Genomic DNA, 15,823 nt, shown 5'->3' with positions numbered 1-15,823 from the left:
GAAATCAGAAACAGCTGTTACATCGCTCTCTTTGAAGCTACATGTTAGCTGCTGTGCTGCCTGGATTGTTTTTTATGTCGTTGAATCCAAATCAAACATTTTTAAAAGCCAAAATCTTGCAGACAAACAACTCCAGTGTGTTGTCAGAAACAGCTGCTCTCTTTAAAGCCTCCACACCTCCAGGTCTTCCTCTCATCAAGTCAGCACCGAACGATCCTAACCTGATGAGATCTGGACTCCTCTAGACCTCTGAAGGTGTGCTGTGGTATCTGGCTCCAAGACGTTTGCAGCAGATCCTTTAAGTCCCGAAGTTGTGAGGTGCAGCTCATCCCACAGATGCTGGATTGGACTGAGATCTGGGAAGTCATCATTAGTCCTCTAGACCTGCTTCTTCCATCGCTCTGTGGTCCAGGTCTGATGGTCTGCAGCTACACAACATACTTATATCACAGGTCTTCCTTCCTTGGACCTCTTTTAGTGGATCCTGAACCCTGCAGAAGTTGCTCTCATCCTCAGACTCGTTTCTTTTCTTGCTTCAACATCAACTTCAAGAACAACAAAAGGTCTCTACAGGATCTTTGGTGGAGCGTATTTGATGCACTTTTTAACCTCTAAACTTGGAGCACAGCCTCTTTTGTTAGTTTGTGTTGTTGTAGATAATTAGGTCAGACTCTGTGGAGAACGAAAGCTCACTGATGGAAGCAGCGGGACATGAACTCCTCCCATACCGTCTGCTCCTCAGAGCCCAAAGAGCTCAGAGTGTTCAGGTCTGAATCATCCGAACCAAACTTTGTACTTTGAAGAGGTTACTGTCAGTTTTTAGCGGGCTAAAACGAAAAACCACGTCCTTATAGGTTTTTAAATCCAGCTCCATGTATCGGCACAGCTTTCCTCTGACTTTGTAATAAAACACACGTTTCTATTTTACACGTTTGTTGCTTTATTTTTTTAATAATTTAATAATTTAAACATTATTAAAAACATGAATATGAGCAGAATAACCACAGGAGTGAACAAGTTCTTCATTTGATGCTTTAGTTTGGACCCTTACTCTGATTTACTGACATACACACCGAGAGGACGCTCGTCTGAGAAGAAAGAGTGTTTGTTTGTGTTCCTGCATGTCCTTCAGCTTCAGTGACGCTCCAGGTGTGATTACCTGCAGCACAAAGGGGCGCTGAGATGAGCTTCAGTTGGATGAATTCGGAGGTTTCAGGAAGTCGTCTCAGTTCGTGTCCAGACTCGTGAAAAGAAGGAACGGCTTCTCATCCTTTGTGACTCACTGAACCGATCGACGCCCTCGCTCAGGTCTCTGGTTGTTAATCCTTGAAGCTCACGCTCCTGAGAAGAGACAGAAGTCATTAAGATGCTTTTAAATAGTTGTGTTAAAAAGTAAGTAAATAAAGACGAGTTTGGGTCTAGGATTTGAAATAGAAACCAAAAGAAAGACCAAGGGAAGCAGCGTCACAGGTGTCTCAGTCCTCCGGTCCGAGGCCTCACCTGTCAGCTGATCTGTCCGAGGATCTGTTGAGGCTCCGGAGGATGGAGCGCTCAGACGAGGTGTGGTGAGGACTGGTGGAGCTGCTGAGAGGCAGCGAGGAGAAGGACAGACCCTGTCTGCGCATCTCCTGAACGGCCCGCTCTCTGAGGACGGAGACAAAGTGTGTGTCAGAGCTGCAGGTGCTCCAACATCTGATGCAGCGCAGCATGACGTAGCAGCAACGTACGGCTGTAACTCACCGGCAATCTGATCATCAAAAGATCTTCTGATATGTTTCAGGATTAAGAGATTGTTTAGTTTATAAAATATCAAACACTTGTGGTGAATGTTCATCACAGTTTCCTGAAGATGAGTCTTTAAATGTCCGACTACCAGAACAAAACTAACCCAAAACCAAAAAATCTACGGATGCACAGTGTTGGATTTATGCAGATATCTGATATGCCGATGTTTTGGAACTCATTTTGGACGATACCGATAAATATAAGCACCTTTTTTCCCCAAGTTCTCCTCTACTAGACTTCACCTGTTCCTTCTTATTCTGATAGTAATAATAATAATAATAATAATAATAATACATTTTATTTAGAAGCGCCTTTCTAAACACAATAAATAAAAACAATGTGATAAAATAAATAAAAACAAGCAGAGTTACACCAAGTTAAAATGAGGCAGATAAGTTAGACAGCGAATGTGGTTTGAAACAGACAGGTTTTGAGTCTTGATTTGAACAGGGGTAGTGAGACTATGTTTCAGATGTCTGGTGGGAGTGAGTTCCAGAGTTGGGGAGCAGAGTGACTGAAAGCCCTGCTCCCCATGGTGCTGAGACGGGCAGGGGGCACAGAGATGTGGAGGGAGGAGAAGACCTGAGGGAGCGAGAGGGAGGGGTGACGATGTGGAGGAGATCAGACAGATACGGGGGGGGGAGGTTGTGGATGGCCTTGAATGTGTACAGGATGATTTTGAAGTTGACTTTGAGTTTGACCGGGAGCCAGTGGAGCTGCTGGAGGACGGGGGTGATGTGGTGAAAGGAGGGGGTTCTGGTAATGATGCGGGCTGCAGAGTTCTGAACCAGCTGAAGCTGAAGTTTATGGAGGTATTTGTGAGGGACACCGAAGAGGAGTGAATTACAATAATCGATATTGGAGGTGAAGAGGCTGATAGTAACAAAGCAAGACAAACATTTGATTCTAACAGAACTGATCAATGTTTTCTTCTTTAAAGACATTCAGAATTATTGTCGCTGCTATACTTCTAAGTTTTGTCAAATGACTTAGAGAAAAAGCTGCTGATCAGTTTAAACTGTCACCAGCACTTTCATGAACTCCTGATGCTGCTCAGTAAGAAAGTCAAACTTGTCGTGTTGTTTTACTCCTCTTTGCATCACCCTTGCGTCACAAACACTGCAAGCGTCTTTGCCATCTGATCCTGATGCTTCAAAATACTTCCCTACAGCCGACATGTTGAAGCAAGTAAGCCGTCTCTGTTATTAATGTTACTGCAAAAGCTTATTGGACGGAAACTTTCACATCTGCTGATATCAATATTATGCATCCTTACTAAAAACTGCCTCATTTAAACCAAGAATGACAAAAGAAACATGAATCCTCGTATTGAGGAAGCTGAAACCAGAAAGGGTTTCAAGATGTGCATGAAAATAGGACTCAAATGATTAATCAAGTATCAAAAGAGTGAGCAATTAATTATCTTATGATCAGAAAATAAATCGGTCATCAGTCCTAATAATAAGTTTAGTAAGGTCTTTGGTCTCAACCATTTGCTGCATGTCTTCCCCCCACTCTCTACTCCCAACATTTCCTGTCTCTCTACAGCTGTCCCATCAAATAAAGGCAAAAATGACCCAAAAAATATAACTTAAAAAATAAAAAGTATTGATGAGTTTCAAACCAATTAAAGATTTTTATAAAGTAAAAAATGACTTGTAGTCACAAAACCTGATCCAGTTTGAATGGAAACTTTCCACTGCCGCCGGATAGACTGAGATCTCTCGTCTCTACATCTGACATTTATCTGTTATGAACATTAAAACTACGTTTAAAGAAATAATAAATCACATTCTTGAGGATCTTCTTTGCATTTTTAGGTTATAAAGAGGTATCAGAGTCTGTTTTATAAACAGGTATAAACTCCTCACAGGAGCTTTAAGACAGAGAAGGTGTAAAAAGCAGCATCAAGGATCAAGTGATACAAGTTTCTGACGTCATGTTTCAGATTAGACGAGATTTATGTGAATAAATTGTGTTTTAAAGCTGCTGTGAGTAACTTTTGTTTTGTATCAACTCTGGTGCCCCCTTGTGGACAAAGTGATACCTCTTATTTCTTGTCCTATACATGCAAAAGTAGTGTTTCAACAGAAATCTCATCCTGTTGTCTTTTAACAGTCAACTTTATCAGGCAATGTGATTATTTTCCATGAAAACAGTCAAATAAAGGCTGTTTCTGAAGCGAGATGTCCATCATCTGGTCTGACACCTACCCCCTCAGAGCGGTTTCAGGCATTAAAAATAACAACAGAGAAGGTGCCAGTGTTGTTACTGGTGGTCTTGTTTGCTATTGAAGGTCATAAAAAGGTATCAGTATCATTTTCAGTCTGTTTCTCAGCCAGTTCAAAACTCCTCACAGGGCCTTGAACTTTGAAACTACAGAATACACAACATATGTTAGAAATAAGTTATCTCTTGCGTCCACAAATAGCACCAAAAATGTCTAAACTGACCGTACGCTCAAACCGAAGTTAGAGTTAGGGTCAGAGTTTCTTAAAATGAGCTGGATCAGGTGGTAAAGTTGGTCATGTCTGCAGAAGTTTCATAACCTTGCGTCTGTGTCGACTCTCTTGTCAGTTTCTTGACAACTACCTCATTATCCCTGCCTCAAAAAATAAGAACGACTGACCCCTGAGACATAGACTAACTTCAGACACGTCCGTCCCTGAATCAGAGCTTTTAAAGTGGCGTCAGCTCACCGTTCAAAGCGCTCAGAAGTCAGCTGTCTCTTCAGGACGTCCATCTCCGTCTGGAGCTGAGAGAGTTTACCCCGAAGCTGAGACACCTCTCTGCTGTGCTCCACACTGAGTTCATTCAAACACACAGGTAAAGCATTGATAGATGTTTGAAGGAGAAAATAATGTTTATTAAACTCGTGTTTTGTTTACGTTTTGCTGTCGGCGAGCGTCAGCCGGTCTCGTAGCACCTTCAGCTCCGACTCTCTCTCGCTGGCCGTCAGGTGCGTCTGGAACTCTTTGTGCCGATTGGACGAGAGGAGCGTCTCCAGGTTACGGACGGTCAGCCGCTCACTGGTCAGCTGTTTCTTCAGCAGCTCGGCTTCAGAGCGAACGTCCTCCAGCTCTCCTGTCAGCTGCGGGACAGGAAGACTCATCGTAACGGACTCACATCACATGCATGTGCAAACTTTAACTGAGGCCTCACCCGCTCCAGATCCATGCTCCTGGAGGTGAGCTGACGGGACGTGAGTTCCTTGCTGGAGTCCAGTTTGACGCAGAGCTCCCTGACAGAGGCCAGATCTGAGAGGAGGGACGCTTTCTCCTCCTGCGCTCTGTGCAGCTCCTCCTCCAGTCTGGACATCCCTCGAACCAGCGACGAGACCTGAGCCTCGTACGCCTGCAGGGCCTGAGAATGCTAGGGCCAATCAACACTCGTCAGACACTGGGATCACGATTTGTGACCACGGTTGCTCCCTTCATCCTCCTTTCGTCTCACCTGCTGGATTTCTCTCTCCTGATGTCCCACAGTGTCCCTCAGGTGTCGTCGCTCGGTGTCGGACGACAGCAGCTCCAGGCGGATGGAGCTGTTCAGACCTTCCGCCTGCTGTAACTTCTGCTCCTGCTGCTCCACCTCAGTGTGGAACGTCCTGAAGCGCTCCAGCAGGTCCCTGTTCTCTTGCTCCTATGGGTGAACGACAGAGAATCAGCAGAAGTCCAAACACAGATCGTGACACCACAGAACAGGTCTCTCTTACCTTTGTAGCCATCAGCTTTTCTATCCGGGACACTTCAGAGATGTAGGAGTGGACCCTCATCTTCAGTTGGTCCCTCTCATGCAGAGCCTCCTCCATCTCCACGTGGACGGCCTGCAGACAGGAAACGCATCATGATCTCCTGAGCAGACTCAGATGAAACCTCGCTAAGAGTCGTCTCACTCTACCTGGTTCTCTCGGGTCATTGTAGCCAGGTCGTCTTGCAGCCTCCGGTTCTCCCTCACGGTGATCTCTTTGTCCCTCTTGAGTCCATTCAGCTCCTCCTGACTCGCTTCCAGCTGCCTCCTCAGGCTGCTGATCTCCCTCTCGCGGCTGTTTAGCGCCCCCTGCAGCTGGCTGGAGGATCACACATGAACAATGCTGCATCATTTGACATTTGGCTGTTTTTAAAACAAGTGCACGAGTTTCAGATTGCAGTACTCACGCTAAAGCGTTGTCCATGTTTGTGACTGTGAGTCTGACGTCTTCAACCGTCTTCTCCTGTGGATTAAACCGCGTTTGCGCTCTGTTAGCAATCAGTATTATCCCCAAACTCATCTACTTCAATGTGAACCTGACTCCGTTTGTCTCTCCCTTCATCAGTCCCTAAAATTAGTGGAGGAGGTTTGTTCTTAAGGATGCAGGTGTTGGAACGACTAAAAAGAGTAAATCTTTGTGCAAACTCAAAACAACGACAGGAGTAGATCTACATGAAATGGGATCAGGAGTGTTTCAAAGTACAGTGTGTGTGTGCAAACCAAGCGTGCAACCTCCAGCCTTGAGAAACAAAGCTCATGCACAAGTGCCAAAAGCTGCAGTTCCTCAAGTGTCCACAAGATGCTGGCTGCAGAAACACTGCAAACCACATACACACCCATTCAAAGAGCCGATCTTTACAGCAGAAATAAACATGTTTACAGCCTGGTTCAAAAAACAGTTTAGATCTGGATAGCTCATTTCTCTATCAGCACACACTGTACGGGGTGAATTTTTAAAGTTGTTAGTTTTAAAGATATCAAAGTTAGGAGTTTTGCATAATTAGGGGCGTTGCTGACTTTACTGACAGCAAGTAGCTGTTAGCGAGGAGGCTAAATTAGTGCTGCTTTAAGCAATTCAAACTAACTTAGTTGCAGCTATGTTTTAAAGCTCCTGTAATATGGGACTTCCACCAGATCCATGTCAAGTCCGTCTCCGATCCACTGCGGTCTGGCTCAGTGGTCTCTCGTCCGTCAACACCCACCGGTTTTGTTTTCAGAACGCAGCACGGAGCAGGACCGCCGGACAGCTGGAGTCATGTGACCGAGGTTTTCACGTGGTAATCACTGAATCAAGGATTCTCCTCCTCCTCTCCTCATCCATGTTGTCTTTATGGTACTCTGAAAACCTCTGACCTGTTGACTCCAGGCCTGGCTCCGCTCATCATGACGGTTTGTCGTTGTAGTTAAGTGAAATACGATCTGGTGATAACACAGAGTTTTATTCTGAAAATTAACCGGATGTTTTCATTTTGTTTTGGTGCCTCACTTCCTGTCCCGCTCTATCTGCTCTGTTAAGATTGATGCATCGTGCTCCGGCATCCGGCAAAAATAGAAGTCTTGTGTATCTGATCCAGAGGACTCCGACCTGCCGGATCAGAGACACAGCTGGAACGCAACGGAGTGGATCCAGTGGAAGCTAACACATTGATTAGGATAGAAAACTATCAGATCTGGTGCTGAGACGGACCAGACACGGATCTGGTGGAATTTGGCCGTGAGTAATTTAGTTTGTGTCTCTTCGGCGCCCCCTGTGGACAAAGTATGTATATGTCATCTGTACTTCTGTGAGAGGCGGTTTCTGCTGCTAGCGTCTGACACCTACCTCGTGGCAGCCATTAGGAACATTAAGTAAACTAAGTAAATAGAAATAATAAATCACATTCCCGATGATCTTGTTTGCATTTGTAGTTCATAAAGATGTATCAGTGTTTATTTCAGTCTGTTTTATAACCAAGTAAAAACTCCTCACAGGAGCTTTCAGAAAGAGAAGCCTGAAAACACAAAATGTGCTCTTAATTTCCTTTTGTGTATCGATACGTCTGGAAAACACCATAAATCAAATGTCTTACTTTCTTTTTCAACTCTTAAACCCTGGAGAGGAACTCATTGTATTTACTTGAATGAAACTAATGCCCTTTATGACCCTCAAGACTACATGTGTGCAGAGGAGGAGGGTTTTCTGCATTGCTTCCTGTGCTTTCACATTTTTTTTTCAAAGAGCATGTAAGTGTTGTTAAAGTGTGTCATGTTTATGATGTTTGTTGTTCACCTTCTTAGAGAACTCCTCCTGGAGCACGACCAGTTTTTCCGTCTTCTGATCCACCTCGTCCTGCAGAGCGTCTTTCTCTCGATCCAGGGTAGAGATGGATTTCTGCAGAGCCGACACCTCCTCCGCGTGCTTCAAGCCCCGCTGACTCAGCTCCTCTGTCAGCCCAACACAAACAAACACACGTCATGCGGCTGCAGAGGAGAACTGAAAAACAACAACTTGTAGCAGCCGCGGCTTAAACACTCACCGATCCTCCTCTCCAGTTTGTCGATCTGCTCGTGAGCAGCGTGCAGCTCGTTCATCTTCACTGACAGCCTGTGTTGGGTGTCAGACAGTGACTGCTCCATCTGCTCCTGAAGAAGTCTGCAGAAACACACAGAACAAATCCATCAGACTAACAGACTGAGGACAAACACAGACACCTGATCATCCTCACGTCATCAACAGGAAGTAAGAGTCAGAAAACATAACGGGAAAGATAAGAAACGCTAAGATGAGCAATCAACTTTATAAACAGGGAGGCAGACACCCTCTCTACTTTTAAGAGTAGGCTTCAAACTTTCCTTTTAGACAAAGCTTATAGTTAGAGCTAGCTCAGGCTTGGACCAGCTCTTAGTTATGCTGCTATAGGTTTAGACTGACACACTGGGATCCTGTCTTTCCCTCTCTCTCCTCTGTCTGCCTGTCTCTTACTTTAACTCTTCCTGTCCCATTAAAGTTACTAACCATAGACCTTTCTGGAGTCCCTGAGCTCCCTTGTCTCGTAGGCTCCTCTGGATCTCTGCTGCTGTGGACGTGCCAGACTCCAGCTGCTACAACTACTACTATCCGTTTCACCACTATCATCTCTCTCTCTCCTCTATCCCTCTCTCCAACACGGTCTCAGCAGACGTGTGTCTAACATGAGTCTGGTCCTGCTGGAGGTTTCTGCCTGTTAAAGGAAGTTTGTCCTTGCCACTGTAACTTGCTAAATGCTGAAAAGTGCTCTGCTCATGGTGGATTAAGATGAGATCAGAATGAGTCCTGTCTGTAAGATGGGACTGGATCTGATCCTGTCTTGATGTTGGGTCTTAGTTAATAATAGAACATAGAGTACGGTCTAGACCTGTTCTGTTTGGAAAGAGTCTGAGGAGAACGTTTGTTGTGTTTTGGTGTTATATATAAACACTAACCTGAGAGCATTGGACTCCGCCCTCTGCTGCGTGACCTCCTCTGAGCTCTGCATCACAGCCGCACACCGAACCTTCAGCTCTTCCTCTGCAGCCTCCCTGTTCTCCTTCAGCAGACACACCTGAGAGCGCAGGTCCAGCCTCTCCCGCTCCAACTACACACAAACATCATGTTACAGACACACACAGGGACAAACAGGACGTCTATTTGCAGGTGAATGTATCACAAGAGTTGTCTTACACTCTTGACGGCGTTCTCCAGGTCCTGAATCCTCCTGTCCTCGCCCTGTCTGTCTGAGAGAGCCGAGGCCTGAGACACCTGCAGAGAATATATGAATTAAACTCCTTTACGATAAAGCAGCATGTCTTATAAGCTTAAGTGAAAGAAGCATTTGAAAAAGCCCTTATTAGTTATAATTTGCAACCTTTAAATTGATCTGCAGATTGTTTTCAAGACTTTTAAAATGTCCTAAAATGTGGGAAAATGTCAGAGAGGTCTCCAGATGATATTTTGTCAGACTAACAGTCCAGATTTCAGTGTTTTGGATTAAAAAAAAAAGAAAGAATCATCTTTGCATATGGTTTGAGACTGCTTTTCTGTCTTGCAGCTAACTCATCAGTCGATCGCTGCTTTCCTTCAAAGATTGGACCAAATTTAACCGTAAAACAAACATTGCAAACAAGCTTCTGTAGACAGGATTCAGACAAAAACAGTCACATAAAAATCTACCAAATAATAAAATTACTGGCAGAGTTACATCCTGAGAATGAGAGGATATAAAACAGGTTTAAAGTGCACCTTAATGACCAGACTTTACTCTCTGTGACTCACCTCCAGTCTCTCTATGAGCGTGTCTCTCTCAGCCGTCACCTGCTGCAGCTTTAACTCCGCCTGTCTGACCTCCTCCTTCAGGTTCAGGAGCTCAGGAGTCAGATCAGAGCGACGGGTCAGCTGCAGCTCGTCCTGAGCCTGAGAGGGAAAAAAAAAAAAAGGTCAATGAGAGTGAATAAAATAAAGGATTTTTAACTAGTAGGTGCATAAATCAGGAACTGACCTGTTTGAAAAGCTTCTTAAAGTGCTCTCTCTCCGTGCTGAGGACCTTCACGTTGTTCTGGATGCCCTCCATGTGCTTCTCAAAGTCCAGCAGAGCGGCTTTCAGCTCGTCTCTCTCCTTCAGCACACGGAGCAGCTCCGACTCTGCAGCACCGCCCTGAAATTTAAAGCCATCACACGCTTACACGTTTTTCTTGCCCCTGAATGAAAACCCCACATTGTGTATTTGCATCGTCTCTCACCCTCGTCCCTTTGGAGCGAGGACTCCTGCCTCTCACTGGACTCCGACTGGGGCTTGAATCCAGTCCACCAGCCCCCCTCGCTCTCTTGTAGCGCTCTGCCTCCTGGCGATAGTGATCCCTCTCCTCCTCCAGACTCTTAACGAAAGCATCCAGACGTGACGGGGAGCGCTCCCTCCCACAGACGCCATGTTTGGCCCGCAGAGTTTCCAGCTCCAGAACCAGATCTCTGTCTGTCCACACGCAGGATATAAACTCATGTCATCGATATGAAGCCGTCATGAGGAGAGCGTTAGACAGAAACAAACCGCCTCCTACCAGCTGTCATCGTTTTCTCCACTTTGTCCTGCAGACGGATTTTCTCCTCCTCCAGGAAGTTCACGAGTCCCTCCATCTTCTGGTTCTGCTGTTTGAGCTCCTCCAGCTCGTCTCTCAGGCGGTCCTTCTCAAAGTCGCCTTCAGACTGCACCTGAACACAGACATTAACAACAGGTGCAGTGTTTAAACACAACACAGGACAGGTACGCTTCGAGTAAGAATTACATTCTTTACATACTCTTCTTGTTTTTGTGAGAATATCCTCCAGGTCTTCGATGATTTTCTGCTGCCTGAGTATTTCTTTCTGTTGGAGAAGAGATTAAAAGATCATGTTTATAACCACCATGCTGACCACATGTTGAACTATCGTGATATCTCCTTCTTACTTTAGCTTCTAGCAGCTCCATGTCGGCCGTCTCCAACACTCGCTCCTTGTCCATCTCCAACCGCTTGGCGAGGTCATCGATGTGTGTCAGCTCCTCACACAGCTCCAGGTTCTTCAGAGACAGGTTGGCCACTTCGGAGGAGGCGTCCTTCTTCTTCTGCTGCAGCCCCTCCACCTTCTGCTCCAGAGTCCTGTTCGCCTCCTGCAGGTATTCAATCTGGCGGCAAAAAAGGGTGAAGAGACGGAGGATAGTGAGAGAGACTGTAGTTTAAATCCCCACAGAGAGAGCTTTCTGCCAAGTTAACATTTTAGGATGAAACCAGAAGCAGCTCTTTAAACTCTGGTATTGAATCCTGTATCTTATGATGACTGCGATGTTTTACCTGAAGGTTGAGATGTGAGATGAGTTTCTCGTTGCTGGTGTTCTGAGCCTCCAGGGAAATGACATCATGAGGTCGACCTCCATGAAGAGCACGATTCAGACGGTCGATCTCTTTGTCTCGCTCCTCCACCTTAAACAAAATAAAACATCACCATGATGAAATAATAAAAATCATTCGGGCTGTCAAAGGATTCATTTGCAGAATCGTGAATGATTGCAACATTTTGAATCAATTCCAATAAATCACTTTTTTTCCCTGCAAGTTAAATTTGAGTTTGAATTATTTCTTTATATTATCATTTTTAGTAAATTGGGATAAATTGCATTTTTGATCTCATGTTTAAGTTTTATAATTTTGTTGTTATTGTTATGAAGTTAATGGCAATTAATCACACTTTTAGTGTCATGTTTACGGTTTTTCTTGTTAATATCATTATTTTTTAATCAAGATTATTCACGTTAACATTTTTATTATTTATTATTATTATTATTATTTTTAATTCATTGCGATTAAATGCATTTTAATAGCATGCCTACATTTTTATTCTTATTATTGTCAATTGCATTTTATCACACTTTTAATAGCATGTTTAAGTGTATTTTTGTTTGTTACTATTATTATATTTAGTTTATTTAGTTAATATATTAATAATTTTTTTGTTTTATAATTTTTTTTTAATTAATCACAATTTTTCAATTTTTTTTTCCAATATCTTCTTATTACATTTTTGCAGACAGTACAAAAAGATGTCATACAAGAGTCAGATAAGACATAGTATCTGCATAGAACAGAACAAAAATCCCCAATTAAACAGAAAGAAGAACAGACAAGAAAATAGAAAATAAATCCGTTACCCTGCCAACCCTCACCCTCCCAGCTTCCTAAGGTAGTTGTCCATTAGCGACCGTGGGGGTGGTTTTGTCTCCAGCACTCAACGCTGCTCACGCTGTGTCTCCAGCATCATCAGGAGTGATAGAGAGCTTGTCTCTTATAAGGCTTATCAGGGGGCCCCCCCAAGTCTTGTTGAAGGATGTTAGAGACCCTTTCTGTGAGAACCTTAGCTTCTCCAATTTTAAACAGTGTAAGAGATCTTTTTCACTTTTTTAATCTTATGTTTAAGTTTTATTACTTTTTTGTTTTTCTAATTTTTCTGTTAATTGTGATTAATTGCGTTCTTCATATCATCTTCACTTTTTTATTATTTTTATAATTATCTGTTTAATAATTGTGATGAATCACACTTTTTATCACGTTTACATTTTTTTGTTTGTATTATTTTTTTTAAGTCAATCGAGATTTCTCATATTTTTATTTGCAAATCTAAGTTTTTGTTATTATCATCATTTCTTTTTATTTGGTTAATTCAGATTAATGTCATTTATAATTGCATTTTTAAGTCCTTATTTTGGAACTAAGTGATCTTGGTTATAAAGTTGGCCTTCAGCATTAAATGCCTCATCCATCCATCCATTATCTTGACCGCTTATCCCGGTAGGGGTCACGGGGGGCTGGAGCCTATCCCAGCTGGCTTCGGGCGGAAGGCAGGGTACACCCTGGACAGGTCGCCAACCTATCACAGGGCTAAACGCCTCATGTTGATGTTTTTCTTACCTGAGTGTTTAAGTGTTTGATGTACTCCTGTGCATTCTCCAGGTTCAGTTTCACCTTAATGATGTCTTCCTGCAGCTCGTGAATTCTGCAAACCAAAATAAGTCAGTCACAAAGCATAAATTAAATTCAGTTATCAAACGACTCCAACAAGAATCAGATCAGCTGTCACCGACCTCCCGTCTGCCAGCTGCAGCATGTCAGCTACATACGGATCATCAGGCTGAGAGACGGGATACGATGAAGAGGAGGAGGAAGGTATGAGTTCATCGATCTGCATCCTCTGACGTCTGAAGGGGATGCTGCGCTTCTTCCCTCCTGAATGAGAGAGAGAGAGAGAGAAAGAGAGAGAGAGAGAGAGAGAGAGAGAGAGAGAGAGAGAGAGAGAGAGAGAGAGAGAGAGAGAGAGAGAGAGAGAGAGAGAGAGGAGGAGGTTTAGACCCTTTAATGATCGAGTCTCCAGAAAAATAAAGCTCAGGTGAGACCTCTACCTGGAGTCTGCACCACGGCCTGCATGTTCTTCTCCTGCAGCTGCTGGATGCGCTCAGCTTTGGCTTTGCTGTCCTTCTCCATGCAGCGGACTTTGTGCACATACTGATTATTTAAGAACTTCAGGTCGGACGTGTCGTGGTCCAGCTTTCGGATGTGGGTCTTGAGCTCTGAATCAAAGTAAGAGAGTGTGAGTTTGAAGGGTGATGAAGGTGATGAAGAGGATGGTGTGGTGGCGTTATCACAGCTGACCTCTGGTGACCCGGTCCTTCTCCTCCTTCAGCTTGAGGAGCTCCACGTGCAGCTCGTTGTTCTCCCGGATGGCTCGAGCGTTCTCCGTCCTGTACGGCTCCAGGAGGGCGTCAAAGTTTCGGCTCTCTTTCTCAGTTTTACCCGCGGACAGTTTGGCGTTACGCAGGCTCTCAGTCGTGTGGACCAGGTCACTGTGACACAGAGGAAGACAGGTCTGAACTCACAGCTCATCAACAGTTAGAGATGGGTGGTGCAGGTACAGGTTAGAAGGTCTCACCTGAACAGTTTCTCCACCAGCGGCAGAGACTCTATCCCGAGCAGCTGTCTGTAGCCGAGCTGGTCCAGACGCTTCCTCAGATTGACGAACTTTCTTTCCACGCTGCTGTTCATGGCTGCGATGATGAGGCTCTGAAAGGTACCAACACTATATTAAAGGATAATGTAGTCCAGATTTGACAAGTCTAGATAATATATTGTGGCTCTGGATCAGGACCTTGTTCAATGTGGTCTAGACAAAAAACAAAAACAAACAAACAAACTGAAATCACTCTTTACTGCAATATTCCAGACAGAAAACTGGCACAACTGAAACTGTGCTTTAAAGAGTCTTTAGTCCCTCTAAGATGATCTAGTCCAAGTATGACAAGCCTGGCTGGTGAGGTTTGGGATCAGGACCTGGTCCAATGTGGTCTTGACAGGAAAAAAAAAGGTGAAATGGCCCATTATTGCATTTTAACAAACAGAATAAATGTTTCCTAAATCTGAAACTGTGTTTAAAAGAGTTTGTAGCAAATCTGGGCTAATGTAGGCTAGATCTGAGAGGTCTAGGTATTGTGGTTCTAAATCAAGACCTGGTCCAATGTAGCCTAGACCAAAAAAAAATCTGTGAAATCACCTTATACTGCATTATCATATCAAGAACAAAGGCTAAAATAAAGGTTTAGCAAATCTAGACCCGTATTAGAAAGAGTCTGTAGTCCCTCTGCGATGATGTAGTCCAGATCTGACAAGTCTAAACATTGTAGTTCTAGATCAGGACCTGGTCTTATGTAGTCTTACTGGGATGATTTATAGCAGATAAGAAATGTTTAGGTATTGTGGTTCTGGATCAAGACCTGGTCCAATGTGGTCTAGATGAGAAAAACAACATTGAAATCGTCCTTTACATCATTTCCCAAGACAGAATAATTTTTTTACAAATCTGAAACTGTGTTAGAAAAATTATGTAGTCCCTCTGGGATGATGTAGTCCAGATCTGACAGGTCTAAACATTGTGGTTCTAGATCAGGACCTGGTCTTATGTGGTCTTAATGGCGAAAAAACGATGAAATTGCCCTTTTTTTTGCATTTCTACTGCTAAAATAAAGGCTTCACAAATCTAGACCCGTATTAGAACGAGTCTGTAGTCCCTCTGCGATGATGTAGTCCAGATTTGACAAGTCTATGTTTAGTGGTCTGGGCTCAGGACTTAACTTTCCCCGTTAAATCTAAACCGGAAGCAGCGATTGTGATGCTAACTTCAGCGTCATATGAAGTATGAGTGTAGATTGACATCTGTTGATACCTGTAGTGTCGGTTTAAAGGTAACACATATGGGCAGGTCAAGCTTTCAAACCGAACACACACTTAGCTTTTATCTAATCTCTGCTAATTAAGTAGCTAGCGTCCGGGCTACTGTAGCAATGATAGCTGTGTATGCTGTTTGAGGTTTGAAGCCAACTATCACATAGCATTAGCTGGCTGTTTGGCTGCAGTTAAGAGTTAGCTTCACACAGTTAGCCTCCACTTACCTTGATTGGTGTTAGTCTGCTTTTCTGACAGCTAGCTAACGTTAGCCTAACTAACGTCAACTTCGCGCACCGTCACCGGCATAAATGTCTAGTTTGAAGCCACCGACTGTCATTAGATGTACAATTTGGCTTTATATTTTATTCTCCGTCGATTGTAGTTGACGAAGAAGTCTGTAGTTGAGTTGTTTTCGCGGTAAGGAGGTTTGAAAAGAGCGCCGATGAGCTCCGGTTTGCGTTCGTCACCATGGACACTGTGGAGCGGCGGGGAAGCGTGTTTTGTGAGCCGGCGTTGTCCGCACAGAGGCAGGAGGGCGGGGTTAGCACAGAAAATACAC

The 15,823-nt window shown here is 44.0% G+C and overlaps 1 protein-coding gene across 4 annotated transcripts; it reads right to left on the bottom strand.

Annotated features, from left to right (window-relative positions):
* Positions 1 to 915: 915 nt before the first annotated feature.
* On the bottom strand, positions 916 to 15,768 carry cep135 (centrosomal protein 135). Of its 4 annotated transcripts, none has more exons than XM_034709818.1 (26): positions 15,489 to 15,768; positions 13,976 to 14,106; positions 13,699 to 13,889; positions 13,449 to 13,616; positions 13,134 to 13,275; positions 12,961 to 13,045; positions 11,350 to 11,478; positions 10,968 to 11,183; positions 10,820 to 10,885; positions 10,582 to 10,732; positions 10,267 to 10,496; positions 10,026 to 10,181; positions 9,803 to 9,940; positions 9,212 to 9,289; positions 8,974 to 9,125; positions 8,049 to 8,164; positions 7,802 to 7,956; positions 5,940 to 5,995; positions 5,683 to 5,851; positions 5,498 to 5,608; positions 5,239 to 5,424; positions 4,948 to 5,157; positions 4,674 to 4,876; positions 4,485 to 4,589; positions 1,501 to 1,644; positions 916 to 1,341 (listed from the first exon to the last, which is right to left on the bottom strand). In XM_034709818.1, exons 2-26 carry the CDS (start codon positions 14,086 to 14,088, stop codon positions 1,320 to 1,322), a joined length of 3,492 nt encoding a protein of 1,163 aa, XP_034565709.1. In that variant the 5' UTR covers positions 14,089 to 14,106; positions 15,489 to 15,768; the 3' UTR covers positions 916 to 1,319. The 4 variants fall into 4 exon arrangements, with proteins under 4 accessions (XP_034565709.1, XP_034565716.1, XP_034565700.1 ...); XM_034709825.1 differs by having other exon boundaries at positions 4,948 to 5,148; XM_034709809.1 differs by having other exon boundaries at positions 10,582 to 10,885.
* Positions 15,769 to 15,823: the final 55 nt, after the last annotated feature.

The sequence above is a fragment of the Notolabrus celidotus genome, chromosome 2 (assembly GCF_009762535.1).
Source record: "Notolabrus celidotus isolate fNotCel1 chromosome 2, fNotCel1.pri, whole genome shotgun sequence".
Taxonomy (NCBI): Eukaryota; Metazoa; Chordata; class Actinopteri; order Labriformes; family Labridae; genus Notolabrus; species Notolabrus celidotus.
Note: the sequence above shows the minus strand (reverse complement) of the source record. Positions and strands in the feature narration are given on the sequence as shown.